The sequence below is a fragment of the Falco rusticolus genome, chromosome 11, assembly GCF_015220075.1.
Source record: "Falco rusticolus isolate bFalRus1 chromosome 11, bFalRus1.pri, whole genome shotgun sequence".
Classification (NCBI taxonomy): Eukaryota; Metazoa; Chordata; class Aves; order Falconiformes; family Falconidae; genus Falco; species Falco rusticolus.
Genome location: NC_051197.1, coordinates 2,663,792 through 2,683,130, shown reverse-complemented (window position 1 = coordinate 2,683,130; position 19,339 = coordinate 2,663,792). Strand labels below are relative to the sequence as shown.

Here is a 19,339-nt window from a genome sequence, read left to right as displayed (position 1 = left end):
CCTAAAAAGAAGATGTTCAGCTGTGGGCATTTGAAGTGGTTTTCTGTCTGATTGGAAGAACATTTCAGGAGTAAAGCAACATCCCATTTTTGGTCATACACAGCAGTACCTGACAGATTCCAGTGAATGTGAGCTACGTACAGCACATACAAGGCTCCTGCAAAGGAGTGTGAGCAAAATGAAAATAACTGTATTGGCAGTGCAGCTCTGAATGAAGCGTGTGGCTGTTGTGATCTCTGAAGCAATCTGCTGCCCATCTGGCGTCTCTTCAACAAGATGGGCACTGCCGGGATATGATTCGATAGACCTGAAGTCTGGTCCTGTATTACTGCAGTTCCTAAGTCTTGGAGAATGAAACATTAATCAAAATATCTCTGGTATTAAAAAGAGCTTAGCAGTTAGTTGGGAGGATTTACCGTGTCACAATACCTGACTCAACAAAATTGCAGTCTAGACATGCTGAGTTATTCTGATGGTGAATTAGTGAATTGTAACCCTGTGGAAGAAGCAAAGCCCGAAACTATGCAGTAGCTGCAGAGCAGGGTTACAAAGTTTTTGCTTCATCAGAATCCTGAAGGTATCAGTTGCTCACTGTGCTGTTCTAGGTTAGTAATTTGGTAGGAAATTCCATTTGTTTCTTAATGATCCACAGTGTTAACTGCACTACAAAATGTTATACTGAGAATACTGAACGTATTTGTTAGAAAGATGGTGAAAAGGACCTCTTTTGGCACCTCTGGTATAATTTGGAGGCAGCATACATTTGTGAGATATCATCTAGATACTCATTGTTTATTGCTGAACTAATTACCGATGTTGAAAACTGAGTCTATGTCTTTTGGTTTCAAAGCATGTTTCCTAATGAAGCAAAAGGAGCAGCTAGAGCTTGAAACAGGCCGTAATACAGACTGAAGAGAATGGTATTGTTTACACTTTGTTCACATGAAGTGGTGCTAGCAAGCAGGGATTTTTATGGAAGCTTCAAATTTGGAGTGACTGATGGATTCCACACCCTCACTGCAGGAAACATACCAATCACATGGTTTTGGGTTTTAGAAAACCGCTTCGATTTCTCTTTCACATAAGAAACCACTTGTCTAAGAGCTCACAGATACATTTTTAGTACCCCTCATATACCTGGGAACATCAGATGGGTCTTTGAGATCCAGATGTTCTAAATCTTGGCTTTTATTTTACCTGCACAGATCTGAACTTGTTTGTACTTTTGAACATGGACAATTATGCCTGAGTGCATCTTTAATTCAGAAAAAATGTCTGTGATACAATTGTGTTTTATGACTGTCATCCCATAAAAATGAAAAAATATATATGGCTTGTATTACTTCAAAGCTGCAGAAGCATGTGTAAATTAATCTTCAGCTTAGAAGAGGTACAAAAGCAGCTGCTGTGGATGGGTACATTACACTTAATTAACAAGGAATTTAGTGAACTAAATTAAATTACCGCAAAGTGGCTTATCTGTGTAATAGCATCAAGTCGGCAGTGCAACCGAAGTTACATTTGCAGATCACTATACTTTCCTGATATTTTTTACATAGTGCTTTTTGCTTTTGCAGTGATTTTGAAACATAACGAAAGGGCATTAGAAAACTGAACACTGTTTATAGAGTGCAAAGCATGTAGGGCTTTCCTTTGAAAGCAACAGAGTAACAGTACAGTCATGCAAACATATGCATCCAGCATCCGCATATAGAAGGATGGCCTGTAACCAACCAGATGAAATTCTTCAAGGAAAATACATACATGCGTTGGCTCACTGTTCTCTTGCTCTCCTGGATACAGCTGGGTGAAAACTGTTACCACCTGCATTTCATCCTGGTTGCATGCACCATCACAGCGTGTTCATGAAGGCATTCCTCACTCCTGTGGATAGAGCAGCATAAAGGCTTGTGAGAGGATTCCCTAACCCGCATCAGCTCTCACAGCATAGGTTAGCAAGGGCTCCTTCACCTCGCACAATTTATTTTCACCGGTACAAAGTAGTTAGCGGTTACAAAGAATGCAGGTGAGTGCAGTAACGGCTGACCTGAAGGAGCACTGGCCAAAACCGGCACAGAGGACAGTAACCCATGCGACCAGCCTGGTGTTCTGGTGCTTCTGGCAGAAACTATGGTAAAATGGGAGAATTTCCAAAGGCAGTTTAACTTGTCAAATGAGAGAACTGCCTATCTAATGCATTGCTAAGTTTTTGGCAGTTCGAAGGAGGCTGGATTGTGGGCTTGCACAACCTCTACACTGTGTTAATGTGCCCACTGATGCTTGGGGCAGGGGGGATTCCAAAGGACTCTGGCATTTTACTTTATCGGTGGCTAATTTTGATTGTTCTTTTATTTAAAATTATATTTTAATTCTCCAGGTACCTTTGAGGGTGTACTGTAGTTCAAAACAGGGATGACATCTGGGTTCAGGAGGGAATATTTCCTCTGGTCAGATTGGGTTTTGGTGCTGGTGCCTGTTTGGCTGATTTTGGTTGCCATACAAAGTGACGCGTGGCCTACCTCCTTGCTCCTTTTCATGGACCGCCTCCACAGACACATGGCAGTTTCTTTGATCTTTCCTGCTGTCTTCCCGCAGCACTTTGTAGTTGCCTCTTTCTGCAGGCAATTCCTTAATCTACATGTGCAACGTCAACTACCTGTAAGCAGAATGAAATGTGAATAGGGGGCGGCGGGGAGGGGGCAATGAATACTTCTACCTACAAAATACAGTCTTTTAAATATGTATCTCTAAGCAAGAAAAATGCTTACACTTCTCTGGAACTATTGACAACTAATACTGCAGTAGTTTTATTTTTTCCTATTAATATCGAACTATTCATTTCTGAATTCTTTCTTTTAGCAGCGCACTTTTAACTTTTAATGGCTTCCATTCAGATACACCTGCAGCCTATTAAAGAAGAAAGGCAGGCAGCTTTTGAGAAGGCAATTGCTATGCGTAGGATTAATTATCAGCAGCACACAGGTGAAACAGTGTCCATCTTCTAACTGAAAAAAACTAACGGTATAATTAATCACTCTGCTTTCACTACTTCATTAGCTTCACTAAACTGTATGATGTTTGAACAGATATATAATTTCTACTGTAGTAGCTTAACCTGATAATTATTTCTTAGCAGATAGTTACGTGTTTCAGTACTCCTAGCAAAGTGATCTTTTTCATGCTTCCAGAGTAATTTAGATCACATACTTTACGATATACTTCAGATAGGTTTTGAGGAGATGGTATTTAGTATCCCAACTTCAATTTCATAGCTTGATCTGAAAATCACAATATTTGTAAATAGTCACTAGCAGACTTTTCTCTCATAACTTTTTTATCTCTTCCATGGATAGTTTTATAGGTAGTATGATTAAGACTTTCTAAATCCTTAGGGCTTAAGAAGACTATACTCGCAGCTTGTGCTGGAAAAGTTATTTAACCATTTTAAGAAGCAAGTCTTCATCTGAAATTTCAAAAAAAATGGCAGGTATGTACTTACGTTTCAGTTAAATTTCTCAAAGAATGGTGACCTATCTTGTTTTTCTAAGACTATGACATTTTTTTTGGATCAGATCTCACGCTAATGATTTGTTATAGTAGTTTTCCCCTGTTTCTGGGTTTAAGTATTAGGGCTAAGCTAATATTTTTCAGAACAGGCTGAATTTGGCAGTTCTCAAGTTCTCCTATGACAAATATATGAACTGTTTACAAGTGCCGTTCGTACCTCTGATTTCCAAAAAGTCATTAAACATAATGCAAATATTGCAGGAGGAAGAACGTTACCTGTTCAAAACAAATAGGGAAAAGGAAGCCCTTGAAGAGAAGTTTGTCAGCTCATGACAACTTTTTTGATAGCACACAAAACCCTACTTTGATTATTGTTTGCTCAGTAATTTTACAATTAATTTTAGAAGTAACGGAGGTCCAGGATTCTTTGTAGCTTTAACTTGCTAGCTTTGGTTTGGACTAAAGCAATTTCTAAAAACACTATTGTTATTTGGTTGTGTTACGTGGTTGGGGTTTATTTTTCTGTAACTGGTAAGCCTTGTCTCTAAAATGGCACTTGAAACTTAGTCAAGAATTATCATCCAGAATTAGATTTTCTTGATAAGAACCTAGTCAAATATCCCCAGTTTAACTAAGAGCGTGTTTCCCATTTCCTTTTTAAGACTACTGTTTTTCAGATTTGGATTCTCTTTTGCTTGTTCTTTGTGGTCAGCCTTATATCTAAAACCGGATACGAATATTTAAATTCTTCTTCATTCATTTATAGCAGTGCTGACAAACAGCAAGAGCTAAATTTTCTGTGTTGTAAGTGACATTGCAAGTAACTATGGTAAGGGGAAATGAGTTTTCCAGGAGAACAATCTGTTATATTTTTTTAAAGTAAGTGCTGACTAACAGAGTGAAATATTTTTTATGGATGGATGCTTTGTAGAAGGGAAAATATGTAGAAGGAGGGTGACTCCTGCCGCGAGGGCAGGCCTTGGTTTACCCATTTGGAGGCTTTGTGATTTGTTTGGTATGTTTCCGATGGAGAATAAAATTAGAACAAGATCATCTCGGCCCGTCGTGCCTGCTAACCTTGGATGGAGTGTTTGGGTTCAGTCCAGACCTGCTTTATTTTGTTGTCATCCTGCGTTTCAGTGGCTCTGGGTGAACTTGTACCTAAGGAGGGTGGTGATGGCGGGAGGGGACAGGGCCGTGCCGGGTGAGGGGAGAGGGCCGCTGCCCAGGCCTTGGCCTCTGCGAGGCGCCTCTGCCATGATGGCTCCTGGGGTCGCTTCCCTCATAACGCAGCCCAGGCTCTCCTCGAGAGCGCGCAGTCCTTCCGCAGGCGCGTTACCGCGGCCCCGCTGCTCCCGCGCATCCCCACGCGCCCCGAGGAGGCGGCGGGCCGGGGGCGGGAAGGGCAGCGCCGAGCTCCGCCCCCGCCCCGCCCTTCTCTCCTCAGAGTGGGCTGCGGCCCCTCCCCGCGGGCTGCCCCCCGCCGGGCTCGTCAGCGCGGGCTGCGCGGGTCCCGGCTGCCCCAGCAGGGCCGGGGAGCGGGGGGCGGGCCGGGGGCGGGGAGCGGGCGGCGGGGCCTGGCGTGGTTCTCGGCGCCCCGCCGGCGGGCCGGGCCGTGCCCCGCGGCTCCCCCCGCTCGCCCGGGCGCTCTGCAAGATGGCGGCAGCAGCCGAGCGCGGTGCGGAGCTGCCCGCGGAGTCGTCGCGGGGGGTTCGGCCGCCGCCGCTGGGCCCCGAGGAGGTGGCGAGGCGCCTGGCGAGCACCCGCCGGGAGCTGGGCAACAGGCGTAAGATCCTGCTGAGGAACCTGCCGGCCGAGAGCAGCAGCCAGGTACGGCCGCCGCCTCCCCTCAGCCGGCCGGCGGCGTGGCGCGCTCCCGCCGGCGCCTCAGGCGGCTCGTGCCCGGGGAAGCGCCCGCAGCAGGGCCGGCTGCTGCGGGGGAGCCGCTCCGCGGGGCCGGCCTGAGGGAGGTGCGGGGCGGCCCGCCGTTAGCCCTCGTCCTCAGGGATTCCGCGGGCTGCAGCTTCGCACCCTTCTCCCTCCCCCCCTTCCTTCCTTCCTGCCCCCCGCGGCTCGGCTCGGGCTTCTCCCGACGCCTCCTGTGGCAGATGGGCTTTGTTACCGCCCGCGGCCGCGGTGCCTGCGGAGAGCGGCTGCAGCCTGGCCTCCCCCGGGCGGGAACCGTCGCCCTCAGCCGCGGGGCGCGACGCCTGGCAGGGCAGGGCGCCGCGGGGGTGCCCGCCCGCCGTTACCCGCCCGCCTGCGGGAGCCGGGCCGGGCCCGGGAGTGAGGGAGCAGCTGCGGTCCCGGGGCAGCCCCGGTTCCCTGGGCGGCGGCGCGGGGTAGCGCCCGTGTGGCGGCCCCTGAGGGGAGGCGACGGCCGGCGCGGGCCGTTACTGGCGCGGGGGCACCTGCGCGCCTGCCCTCGCCGAACAGGTAAGGCGCCTTTACAGCCCGTTTCTGTGTAAAAACAAAGCTAAAAGGCATTTTTTTTTCCCGGAGGTGAGCAGCGTGTATTCAGTGAAAGTGGTTTTCTGCAATCTGGTGGTGGTTTAGGAAAATTCCGCTCAAATTACCGCTATTCATAGCAGAAGATCGGCAAACTCGTGAACTAATGCATGAGTCAGTCTCTGAGGTGATTTGGTAGCCCAGTCACTTACCGGATCTTTACCAGATCCAAATACTCAATTTGATGCACAAGTATAAAAAAATAAGTAATTACAGCTTTTGTTCTAAACCGCTCCTTGTGTCTCTTCCCTTCTCTCCCTAAAGCACAGGCAAGTTTGCTACCTGCGGGTAAGTGCACACGTGTAGACTATCATTTTCTCCATAACTCCGGCAGAAAGGGACCATTCATTTTGGAGAGAATCTTTCAGCGATCAGTGTAATTTGATCCAGAGTACCGAGCTTGCTCGCCGCAGCACTTCATATTTTGTTCTCGTATACCTGGCACCTTTCGGTCTGTTGCTTGTAGTGTGATTATAGGTAGAGCTTTAGATACGGCAGCTTTGCTGTGGTCCTGCACGATGTTTTACGTGTAGAGCCTCACCTCTGTGTATAGCAACCTAATAACCTAATCCAATAGTAAACTCACAACTTGGAAAAACCTGCTAATCCTCATCGTCTCTTCAAGAAGCTATCACACGTGACTGTGCTGACAGAGAGGGCTTACTGGTGTATCACAGGATGCTTTCTGCGGATAGCTGGAACAGGATCACTTTGTCTGACACTCAGAACAGTTGTGTTAACTTGCTCCTGTTGCATGCAGCAGGTACTTCATGAATTCACATGTGTGCTGCTTAAAAGCACGTTTCACCCATATGGAAGCCATCAGGCTTGGCGTTGCCTGGTCAGACAAAGAATGCTACAGGGAAATAGTAGTGTGAAGGTCCGATTTGGCAGCCACGTAATATTTTGGAAGTTTGCCATTTTGTTTTGATACCTTAGAAGTAGCGTTTAGATGCCTTTTTCTCCGTATGTAAGGTCCTGATGTTCACCTCTTAATAGGATAGAACAGTACCACCATGTACAGGTCCTGAAATACCGTTTCAAAAAATGTCATTTACATTTGTTAACGTTGTTGAGCTATTGGTGACGGCGTGTAAAGGCAGAATAGTTGTGGTGTACAGAGAAAGTTTCTGTCCTGGAGCAGTTTTGGAAAGGAGAAGTATGTTTGTGGTCAGGCATGTGAAGTATACCTGTGTATTTGGCTGTCACGCATTTCCAAAAATTACCACCAAATTTAACATTAGTTATTTCAAATTAACACTCTTGGTAAACACCACGCAGAGGTGCTTTGTCTGCTGTTTCCTTCTTGAAGTGATCGGTTAGCCAAGTAAAATCAGATAAACTATTGCTGGTCTGGTCAGTTTATTCACCATGAGGAAAGAGTTGTACATTAAATGTTAAAATGCAGCAAAGTCTTCTAGAACAGGTTTTCATAAATGTAAATATTCATCTCTAATCATTGGGGTGCTGAGTTTGCTATCATTTGTTGTTAAGTGAAGAGTGAGACCAAGATTCACCAAAATAGTTTCCAAGTGAGAAACTGCTCTTCTCCGGATACAGATTGCTGGAGATACTCAATTTTGTCAGAAGGCTCATCATCTTCAAAATGAGAACAAAACTCCCAATTTTTGTTAGGTGAAATTAGGTAACAAGCATTTTCCTCTGCCAGTTGTAGCTACATATTAACAGGTTGTTTTCTTTATTATTGTAATCTTCTGTTACCTTTGGAGTTCCACCTGTGTGAAACTGAAGTTAAAAAAAAATAATAATAAATTAAGGCCATAGAAGAGATGTGCCTTAGCCATGAAACGTTACCAGAGGTTTGTAGTCTTAGAAACCAAACAGGGATCTTTAAGTGTCCGAAGTGTTCAGCACTTTAGGTGCTGGGTGGGTATTGTTAAGGGTCAGAGGTTGCCCACATTTGAATCTTGGCAAGTGGCGTTCTCTCTAAACGCATTTGGCAACATCGGTGTTCCTGAGGAAATCCAGAGCCTGCTTTCAAGAGGAAGGACGGTCGGAATAAAAAGCACTGTGCAGTCTGTAGCACCCAAGAAAGTCAGCATTGACAAGCTTTTTCTCATTGAGTCTCAATATGAAGGAAATCCGAAGGGGAACAAATTAAGTCAAAATTACATCACAAAGATTCTTTCTGCAAATACATACTTGCAGGATTAGTATTTCTTCAAGCAGTTCTCTCACTGCAGCGATGGAGAAAGGATTTTTTTGGTGACAGATCTGCAGTAAACATTTTTATATTGCACCTTCGCTGTTCTTGAAGGCAAATTGCCCATTTTCTGTTTAGTTGGCAAGTCAGTTGACTTTGTACTGTCCTGTCATGGTGAAGTCTTCCAGAGTTGCCAGTTAGGTCCCTATATTCATCCTTGTCGGATTCCTCCAGCACAGTACCTGAACTGTGCTGTGGTGTGATAATGACCTAGAAACGGACATACTCCTCTCACTTGCAATTCTTATTGCAAGAGTGGGGAACTGTCATTTGCTCTTACCAGAGTAATAATTTTATGCCTTTGTTAGTGTGTAGGGCCATTAGAAGGATTCAAGGAATCCTGGGAGGGCACTGATAATGTGATGTTTTGCAGTAAGACAGGCGAGGTTGTCCCACTGGTGTCTGTCTTTTTGAAAGTAACAGATAGCGGGTCTGTTCTTGTTAGATTAATATCCTCTGCTGCAGTGTTGTGGCAAGGCTGATGTTTGTATTGAGAATCTTTGCAAAGAGACTTAAAGCTAAGCTCGGTTGTAGTTGTTCGTTTTATTCTGGTCAGCGCTCGGCAATGAATTGTCAGTCTCTTGGTTGGACATCTCTTGCGATTGCCTTGTGTGTGCATCTCCCTGAACTGTCATTGCTGATGAATCAATTAATCCATTTCAACAGCAAGGAACACAATCACATATGATGTTGAAAGTGCAGTGTTGAAAGGCATGCATCACAAATTGAAGGACCTTGGAATTACCCTGAAACTGCTCTGAATGCTCTGGGAGGCAAAAGGACAGCTCTGGGCAGAGAGAGGGAGGGAAATGATGGTAACTTCTCTTCTTTACTGGTAAAGAGATGCTAAGGACTTCAGGATGACCAGAATGTAACTGAAGTTGTACCTTGCTTCAGCTCCAGCAAAATAAAACTTCCTGTTTAGCAAGTCAGCTTCTGCTTGTTTTGGTTTGTGTAATTACCTCAGTGGATCACAAGAAGTGGTTTTGATTTCCCCCAAGGCCCTGTTTTTTCACTCCTAGGGGTTCCTTATTTATGTCTGATTAACTTCCATAGGAGCAGTGGCTCATTACTGTGACGTAGCCAGCAGTCTGGTACCCTGGCATACCAGTTTGTATCCCATGGAGTTGCTGTTGGGAAGAACAGACCTTGGGTTATCTTTCCTGCTAATCTTTACTGAGATGTGTAGCAAAATCTCCACTCTTCACTGCGAAGCTTAGCTGACCAGCAAGGGCTATTCACTTTTTGATTCCCTCCTTTGCAGTTAAGGCGTGAGTTTCTGTGAGAGATGCACTTGCTTCCAAGCAGTTTTTTCCTGTGCTTTATTATTTTCAAATGCCACCATATTACGTTCACATTCCTGCTTTTCTTCTTTAACGCCCGAGGCTAGAAAATAAATGTTGTAGAGGGAATGTTCTACTTTGATGTAGGACATGAAGTAAAGTAGGGCTGATTAATTATTTTAATACCCTGTAGTTCTTCTTTGGTATGATGGAGTCTAAAGAAAGATGAAATATTTTTAGGTGTTGATAAGGAACTGGTGCAGTCCACCCAGGATGGGGATTTATCTTGTGTTTTGGGACCTGATGTGCCTACCCAGTTTTTTTCACTGGTGTCTGTTCCTGATCAAAAGACAAATCACTGCTTAGCGTGATGCTGTTTCTGGTGGAGTGGTTGGTTGGGTTTGGGTTTTTTTTCCTTCCCTTCTTTCTTGCTGGATTAGCCCCAATTTTTCCTTGTTCCTTTTTGATCGAAAGCCTTTAATGAGCTGCGATGATTTGAGGAAGTACTCTCTCCCAGGCTGTTGTATGCCTGACGTTTAAGTAGAAGGGGCCTTTGTGTTTTAGTTAGTCCCCTGTCACGCTGACTGAACATGAAAGGCATACTTGTTGGATAGTGAGTAGCTTCCATGCCTTAGGATGTACGTGGGTTTTTTTTTTATTTTCTTTCTTGCTTTTCTTTTGCTTTGTGTTCTTGCTCTCTCGTGTTACCTCTTCTATGTCTTTTTCATCTTTCATTTAGCTTGCATACCACCCAGAATACCCAGGATGATGAAATTAATTTGCAGTCTCATAGTGTTCCTCTTATCAACACACTAATATGTCTCTGGAAGATCAGAGAAATATGTTTTTCCTTCCATGTCCGTCATAAGTTTACTGAGAAACTGTTGTTCTTCTCTCTTAACGTTTTCTTACATTCCTTTAATAAAGATCTTTGGAGGGTATGATCTTACAAAAGTGGGAGTCAGTTCTCAAACAAAAAGGTTTGCACCAGAAGCAGTTTGTGGCCTAAAATTACAGGCATGATTTTGTTGCAACTTTCATAGTTTGTGACTGTTCGTGGAAGTGAAGAGGGAATGTGCTGAGCAAACAGCTTTAGGGCACATCTCAGGGCTCACTGTTCCTGGAGTCCTGGGCAGGTAAACATCTGCTAAACATCTTAGACCTGATCCTACAGCTGTTGCTCATCTAAGAACTTTCTTTAATGCAACATTGAAAAAAACCCTGAACATGTCAGAGGAGAGAACATACTATACAGTATGGTGAGCCCAATGTTTGTCTGAGATTTTGCTCTTTAGAAGCAAGGGAAGATTTATCTGCAGTCGATGCGCTGTTGGTGAAAATTTGAGGACCTCCTACCTCTGTGGTCATTAGCAGACAGGAGGTGTTTAGAATTGCACTGTGCATCACACCTTGTGCTTTGGTATCTAGCCCTGTCATTGGCGCTGTGTCCTCCACTTCTCATTGTCCAACAGAGGCTCCAGGATTTTCCCTCAGTAAAAGATTATAATTTTAAACTGTGCTAATGTTCTCTTTCTTACTACCTCCCCCCCCCCCTTTTTTCTTTCCCCATAGCAGACTACTTTTTTGCCTCCCTCCCGCCCTCCCTCCTTTTTTCCTCCTCTTTCTTGCTCTCTTTTTCTCAGGAACTCCTCCTCTTTCCTGCTCTGTCTCTACAAATGAAAACAAAGTCTTTTTTAGTTACGAGATGATTTAAAACTTCTTGGTTAGCCAAACATGTTACTTAGCTCAGCTGCTTAAGACATAATTGATTCCCATTTCAAGAATATGTGTGTCAAGTTGAGGCCTTCAGCTACTGACTGAGAGCCAAGTTATAGACCGGGCTTGTACAGTGTTTATATTGGAACCACCACTAAAGCTTACTGTAGAAATCTGGCCAGGCACTGTTATAATTGTTAAATATTTTTGTTGCCAGAACAACACAAATCAGTGTTACATCTAGAGAGAGAAAAACGCTTGGGTTTAGGGTGCTGGAGGTGTTACACGTGTAGTATACTGTTCCAGGTGGTGGCTGAGTATTTCTTGCATATTCTTGCACTGTGAGATCCTGGGTATGAAAAGCTGATTTTATTGGAAGTAAAATCTGAGCTTTACTAATTTGCTAAATAGGGCAAATGTGCCTGTTAGTAGCTCCCTTCCTTGTTTGCGTTTTAAACGGTGTAGGTAATAAAGCATCAAGACGGATCCTCTCTGAGGAAAGCATTCTTTCCATTTGAGAGATGCAGATTTCATATTGATCGTATGTGGTAGAATATCATGTTGCCAGTTTTTCTACCCAAGACAAGACAGGACAGGACAAGAACTGAAGTCTTTCAAGACCATGTTTCTTACAGTAGTAAATAATGCATTTTTAAGGTATATTTAGCCTGTATTCATTAGTGGTTTCTCTTAAACTCCTTTTAATGCATTTGGTTTTGGTTTTTCTGCAAATTTTCAAGGGTGAACTGACTGTTTTCTGGTTAGGATTTTAATTTTTACTGATGCTAAGATTAACTAGCTTTGAAGCCTGCTTTTAAGAACTCTGAAAGTTTAAGGGGCTGTACATTTCCTGTTCCAAGATGTTTAGTTACAGCCGCTGGTATGGCCTGCATGTTTATGCAACTGCTGTTACTCTGAGCAAGCTCTCTTCTCTGTTTTTCTCTCCTCCTCTCCCTTTCTGCAGTACATATCATCCTTGCTCTGTCCAGGGACACATCCCCAGGAGCTGCCTGGCATGGGCTCTGCTCTGTTTTGCTGGGGTGCAAACGCACGTCGGTGCCCGAGAGTTGGTGCTAGTTTTAGGTCTGATTCAGGAGCCGGCTCTGAGTTGATCCTAGGAGTGCAATAATTAAGGGCCAAGACAGACCCCACTATAAACAGTGGTTGTGTTAGAAACTTTATGGGATCTGTGACTGCTCTGTGTCTGCCAGATAGCTTTATAACTGCTCAAAACTTTTGTTGTCGAAATACTATCATCTAGCCTGATGTTCAGTGTGACACTCATGCCATCTAGACCTCCAGCACGTTAGTGGATGTTGCCATTATGTTTAGACTTTGTATGATGCAGTTAAATCGTGATTATTGTGGTGATTGTTGGTCACTTGTTTTTAGACTAATAGATTCATTCTATTATAAAAGAGGAAAACAATCCTTTAGGAGAAGCAACTTCATGAACGTTATGTGGAAAAAATGCTAACAGTGGCCAGGCTTGGTCAACAGATGGTTTGAATGTGAATATTGTGAGCATGGGCAAAGTGGTGGCACTGGGGATGGCAACCAGTGCTTGTGTGTGGTGCCATCGCTGGGTTTAGTACTACCGCATTGCTAAACCTCATGGGATAAGAAATGGTGAGCTCTTGCTTTGCCGTTCTTGCATGGCTGCCCAGCACAAGGTGATGCCATGGTAAGGCTAACCTGGGGAGGGCAAAAGGTTTTCCTGCCACAGAGTGTGGGTAGGGGCTAACGGCTTCTCTGTGGGTGCGTGTGGTGGTGGCGGTAGGCCCTGATGTGAGGAGAGGGCTGGCATGGCTGGGCTGGGGGGGGGGCAGGCAATTGGAAGGTCAGGAACCGGGAACGACCTGTGGCTGGCTGTTTCTGCTGTGCTCAGGGAAACAGCCCTCTGCTTACATTCCTTGCAAGTTGATAGGTTCGCACCAGAGAATATACCTGACTTGGATGACCCATTTCTCTTCCTAGAGTAAACACTCCTTCCTGGCCCAAGTACCGGCTAACTGCTTACACCAAAGGGACCAACTGTGTTTGCGTTCAGTGCTGGTGGTGCACGATGTTTGGTGGTGCGCAGCCGAACCTGGTTAGGAGGAGCAGATAAAAGTGTTCTTATTGCTTTCCCTGACGGTTCTGCTCTGAGCTGTGGGGAACAGAAACTGTTAACAACATTAAAATGGTAATAGTGTTGGTTCTTTTCTAACAACCAAGTGTTGCAAGATGTTGAAGGTAAAGTTTGGAGAAGTGCCTGAGTTCAAAAGCTGTCTTAGTAATTCTGAAAATACTATGAAGAGTCTTAGTCTAATGTACGCGCATATTTACTTATCTGTTTAGTTTGAAGGAGTATACATTTGCTTAAGGGTCGTCATGGTGTGTTTTATTTTTGTAAATTATCCAGAATGGTCTTTACGTGACAAATGCTTTCACTGCAATACTACACAAACCCAGCTCTGCAGGTAAGGTCTCGGCCCTGCCACAGGGACCATGGGAGCACAAGAATAAGCACCTTCCAGCAAGATCCTGTTGCACAAAAACTTGGCAGTGTTTGCAACAACCTGTGGAAGCTGGTGTTAAAATCTTTACTAAAATTACTTAATTTAGGTTTTCATTTTAAATCTTTCTTATGTCCTCATCATTTTTCACATGAGACCTTATAATTACCTCACAAAAATATGCTCAGTACTATCTATTTTCTCTTTCAATTAAAGTTTCAAACAGTTAATGGGAAATCATGTGAAATCATGTGATTCACAGATGACTTTCAAAAGAGTGTTCAGAGCAGTTTGAAATAGTATTGCCTGCTACTTAGTGATCATATAAAATTTCCAGTGTTTTTCTTGTAAAATCATGCAAGAAATAAAAAAGGTAAATATATCCCTCTTTTTCTAAGTGGGACAGAAATAACTTCTTTGGAGTTTTCAGTGGCACAATACAGCTGAGCTGTACAAAACTGTGCAGAAGGTGTCTTCCCGGTCTCTCATGACTGACAAGAAACTACCATCTAATTTATGTCAAAGAGATGTCCAGTCGCCTACCTGGCTCGAATCTTTGAATTGTGCCTGGCATATTTAGCTTTTTAGAAACCACATCCTTATCACATCTGATAGAGGATGTCTGGTAGCTTGAGAAACGCTGCCATATTTTATTAATGTAGTATTTGACAGCTGTTAACTAGTGGAACTAGAGATTGGTGCTCACTTGACTAAAAGGTATACACCTGATACCAGTCACAGAGAACCCAATTAACCTTTAGACTATATATATCGAATTAACAAAGTGGCAAGTAGGCTGGGCTACTGGCAATTGTCTGCAATTAAACTTTCAGAGAAAGCTGGTTGATTATTTTGCTTATTCAAATGGTCTTTTGCTGTTGTGTATGAGATTGATCCAACTGAAAGAATACATGTACACAGGTTGCTACTCATGGTTTCCTCTTGGGGATGATTAAAGTTCATCTTTGTATTCTCACCACTGAACTGATAATCGTTCATGGTTTTGTGGGGCATGTGCATACACCTTGCTCTTACTGGGAATAGCTATAGCAAATGGGTACAAACCTCTTAGGCTTGCTCCTACCCCACCCCTCCCACACCCCTGCTGTCTCCCTGTGAATTAGCGCGAGTAAGTAATGCTTGGGATTGATTCTTCGTTGACCGTCTGTGCATAGTTGATAGAGGATACTTTCCAGGGGGTGTTCTGTGCACGATTATCTTCTGGTTGACAGAATATTCATTATTAAAAGACTGAGAATATTTTAAAGCATTTACAGGCAACTAAAGCAACTGTTGTGTTTTATGACAGCATTGCCCTCAGTAAACTGCATGATGTGATGTTGCCAGTACTTCTTGTCTGTATGTTATTTTAAATATGTTGGCAGTCCTTTGGAGAAATTGTAGGGGTTTTGCTACTTTATGAACTGTGATGTTACTCATCTTTGTCAAAAGACAGTCAACAGGACACCCTGTTGTGCTTACGTGACTTTATATAATGAGAAGTAAAATAATCAAATCCAGTAAGCCTATTTTTTACATGAGATAAAAACATTGCTGCAGTATTGTAACCGACTCTTTTAAAAACAAATATTTGATAGTGTTTCTATGGTCAAATTTTCTGTTTATTTGAAACATTCTTGGTTGTGTTTTGCTTTTTTTTTTTTTTTTTTATTAATTTCTGGCCTTATTTGCTCTGGTGAATTACTCATCTGACGTTTCTTTCTCTTTTAGGAAATCCATGACTTATTTAAAGATTATGAAATCAAGTACTGTTATGTGGACAGAAATAAAAGAACAGGTAAGAACTTCAAATCTGCCAGTGTCAACCATTTCAGTTGTGTGGTGAAACTAGTGAGGAAGATCATCTGCAGTGTGTGAAGTCATCAAATTCTCTGCTGTCATACAGCTTGACTGTCCCTCTGGGATGTTTTTTAGCTGCATAGATTGTCACCTTCTACTGAAGCCAATGGAAAGTTGGAAGCCTTACTGATACCAGCCAGCAGTAGGTCATCCCACTATGGTATCTCTCTCATGTGTTCCCTTAGGGAGCGACTCTCTGGGACAAAGCTAACCTCAACTGTCTGATTCCCTTTGAAAAACTAGTCCTGAGACGTCTCTTAGGACAAACAACATGTGCCTATGACAGGATTGGAGGAAGATGAACCTAGCTCCAGATGTATTTGTGTTGGGTAATGAAGCCAGTAGCGGTTTATTAAAGGAATACTTAAGTCTTTGAAGGAAATGTCCTGAATTACTTTGGTCCACTCAAGTTCATTTACAACTTAATTCCCTAAATAGGGAATTGACGAATTCCTAGTGCTTGTGAGGTACAGAAATGGACAAATAATTCTCTGTGTGTTGCTGTCCTTCCAAATTGCCATAGGTCCTGCAGCCTGGACCATCTCCTCAGGCAACCTTGGTTTTCAGGAAAAATACTAAAGCGGTGTATGTAACAGAATTCTGTCAGGATTCCGTGAAGATAATGGTGTTTCTTGGCACCTGCCTCTTAAGGAGCAAAACTTTGTACTTTACTGTCCAATTATCTTAAAAATGTATTGAAGTTGGAATAAGGCCAGCTTGTCTATGAGGTACTGCTGAACACTGAGAATGAATGCCTCTGTTCAGTATAAAGACAAGTATCTGAAAATACTTGGAAGGAATAAGAGAAGAATGATTAAAGCTAGAACTACATTTGCTCTTGCGTATACTTCTTGCTGCCTGTTGGATGATGACAGGGTACAGCTACCGTGGCTGTTGCAGAGGTCCCCTTGTCTGTGGCATCGTGTTCCTTCCAGCTGCTTGTGGGACCATGACATGGTAGAGAGGCATGGTGGGTGCTGCACAGCTCCGATGTCCAGTCCTGCAGGCACCTTTGAGCTGCCTGTGGGAACTGGAAAGGGTGTCAGTCGGGTAGGTGGTGCGGCGCCCTCTTTGCCCATGGCTGTGGGCACCTCCCTGTTGGCTGTTGGATGAGAGCGGGGTACAAATACCATGGTTGTTTTGGTGGTCCCGTTGTCCATGGCTGCAGCCACTTTTCGAGCTGCCTGTGGGAGCTGGATGGAGTAGAGAAACACTGGGTTTTGCAGCTCTCCCTTTGTCCTCGGCTGCGGGCCCCTTTGAGCTGCCTGTGGGAGCTGTATGTGGTGAGGATACAGTGGGTGCTCGAGCTCTGCCTTTGCCCATGGCCGTGGGCAATTTCTGGCTGTCTGTAGGATGACAGGGTACAGATGCAGCAGGTTTTGTGGTGCTCCCATTGTCCGTAGGTGTGGGCACTTTTGAGCTGCCCATGGGAGCAGGGGGGCATACAGGCAGGGTGGGTGCTGTAGCCCTCGTTTTGCCCATGGCTGCGGGCACCTTCTTGTTGGCTGTGGGACGAAGACACGGTGCAGACAGCGTGCGTGTTGCAGGGGTCCGCTTCTCCACGGCTGCATGTTGGTTCTGTTTTCCTGTGGGACCCGGACATGGTAGAGAGGTGCTGGCTGCTGCGGAGGTCCCTTTGTCCCCGGCTGCGGGTGCCTTTGAGCTGCCCGTGGGAGCAGGGGGGCATACAGGCAGGGTGGGTGCTGTAGCCCTCGTTTTGCCCATGGCTGCGGGCACCTTCTTGTTGGCTGTGGGACGAAGACACGGTGCAGACAGCGTGCGTGTTGCAGGGGTCCGCTTCTCCACGGCTGCATATTGGTTCTGTTTTCCTGTGGGACCCGGACATGGTAGAGAGGTGCTGGCTGCTGCGGAGGTCCCTTTGTCCCCGGCTGCAGGTGCCTTTGAGCTGCCCGTGGGAGCAGGGGGGCATACAGGCAGGGTGGGTGCTGTAGCCCTCGTTTTGCCCATGGCTGCGGGCACCTTCTTGTTGGCTGTGGGATGAAGACACGGTGCAGACAGCGTGCGTGTTGCAGGGGTCCGCTTCTCCACGGCTGCATGTTGGTTCTGTTTTCCTGTGGGACCCGGACATGGTAGAGAGGTGCTGGCTGCTGCGGAGGTCCCTTTGTCCCCGGCTGCGGGTGCCTTTGAGCTGCCCGTGGGAGCAGGGGAGCATACAGGCAGGGTGGGTGCTGTAGCCCTCGTTTTGCCCATGGCTGCGGGCACCTTCTTGTTGGCTGTGGGACGAAGACACGGTGCAGACAGCGTGCGTGTTGCAGGGGTCCGCTTCTCCACGGCTGCATGTTGGTTCTGTTTTCCTGTGGGATCCGGACATGGTAGAGAGGTGCTGGCTGCTGCGGAGGTCCCTTTGTCCCCGGCTGCGGGTGCCTTTGAGCTGCCCGTGGGAGCAGGGGGGCATACAGGCAGGGTGGGTGCTGTAGCCCTTGTTTTGCCCATGGCTGCGGGCACCTTCTTGTTGGCTGTGGGACGAAGACACGGTGCAGACAGCGTGCGTGTTGCAGGGGTCCGCTTCTCCACGGCTGCATGTTGGTTCTGTTTTCCTGTGGGACCCGGACATGGTAGAGAGGTGCTGGCTGCTGCGGAGGTCCCTTTGTCCCCGGCTGCAGGTGCCTTTGAGCTGCCCGTGGGAGCAGGGGGGCATACAGGCAGGGTGGGTGCTGTAGCCCTATTTTTGCCCATGGCTGTGGGCACCTTCTTGGTGGCTGCTGGATGATGACGGGGTACGTATAAGGTGGGTCTTCTGATGCTGCCTTTATCCATGGTAGTGGGCACCTTTGATCTTCCTGTGGTACCTGGATGGGGTAGAGATAAGGGGGGTGGCACAACTGTCGGTTGACCAGCATAAGCAGTTGGCCCCCTGTGACATCACCCTGACACCACCAGTCCTGGGCCAGGGCCTTGTGTCCCAGCCCTCAGCTCCCTAGGGGAGAATTTTGTGGAGCAACCTTTGCCCATGTTTTTGGGGGGCTCTCTGCAAGTCCGGGATGGTGTAGAGGGGCAGGGCTGTCTTATCTGTCCTTTGCAGTGTTGAGAGCTCTCTCCCTGAGTGAGAAGGTGGGAGACCACAGGAATGTGCTATTGTGTGTTTGTGCTCATGTCCAGGGTGTGGCTGTCAAGGACAGGAGAAGCAAGGACCTCGGCAGCCACTCTCTATCACCATGAGCAGCCCTCGCTTCCCTGCCTGGAACCGGGCCAGCCTTGTGCCAAGGCTGTCTATCATATGAATCCCAGACAGCCAGGCAGCACCTGCCCTGGACCAAGGCTGTCCCTTAGCCACCATGACATGGGCCATTGCTGCTGTTCTGCCTGCTGTGGCATGGAGGGGACGGGACATCCCCAGGGCTGGTGGCCAGTCCTGGGCTACGCGGGGGAGAGGGTTGTGAAGCTACCTTTGCCTATGGTGTCGGGAGGCTCCCACAAAAACCAGGATGGGGTAGAAGCCAGGACTGTCTTATCTGTCCTGTAGAACGCTGAGAACTCTCACGCCGAGTGATGAGCTGAGAAGGGACAGGAGCCGTGCTCTTGTTGTGTCCTTTTCCAAGAGTCTGGCTGTAATTCCCAGGAGAAAAAAAGAGAAGTCACGCTCCATTCCTGTGGTCAGCCCCAGCCCCCTTGCCCTCCCCTCGGTGCCTGCTCCTCGCAGCTGTTGCTCACCTGCCTTGTCTGGCGGTCTGAGCCAGCACAGCCCTGAGGTGGGGCAGCCGTGTCACCGACCCCTTGGTGAG

At 46.1% G+C, this 19,339-nt stretch overlaps 2 protein-coding genes across 12 annotated transcripts in view; both read left to right on the top strand.

The window, feature by feature from the left end:
- CACHD1 (cache domain containing 1) overlaps positions 1 to 8,728 on the top strand; it is a 127,922-nt gene extending 119,194 nt beyond the window's left edge. Inside the window, exon 28 of the transcript XR_005106741.1 lies at positions 8,717 to 8,728. The gene's annotated coding sequence lies outside the window, so the exon portion shown is untranslated. The remainder of the gene's footprint in view (positions 1 to 8,716) is intronic.
- Positions 4,514 to 19,339, top strand: part of RAVER2 (ribonucleoprotein, PTB binding 2) — a 39,504-nt gene continuing 24,678 nt past the window's right edge. Inside the window, exons 1-2 of one of the 11 annotated variants that reach the window (XM_037404304.1) lie at positions 4,514 to 5,337; positions 15,468 to 15,534. In XM_037404304.1, the coding sequence (XP_037260201.1) occupies positions 4,525 to 5,337; positions 15,468 to 15,534 (880 nt within the window). In that variant the 5' untranslated portion in view covers positions 4,514 to 4,524. The remainder of the gene's footprint in view (positions 5,338 to 15,467; positions 15,535 to 19,339) is intronic. The other 10 variants (XM_037404301.1, XM_037404297.1, XM_037404295.1 and 7 more) reach the window with 10 other exon arrangements.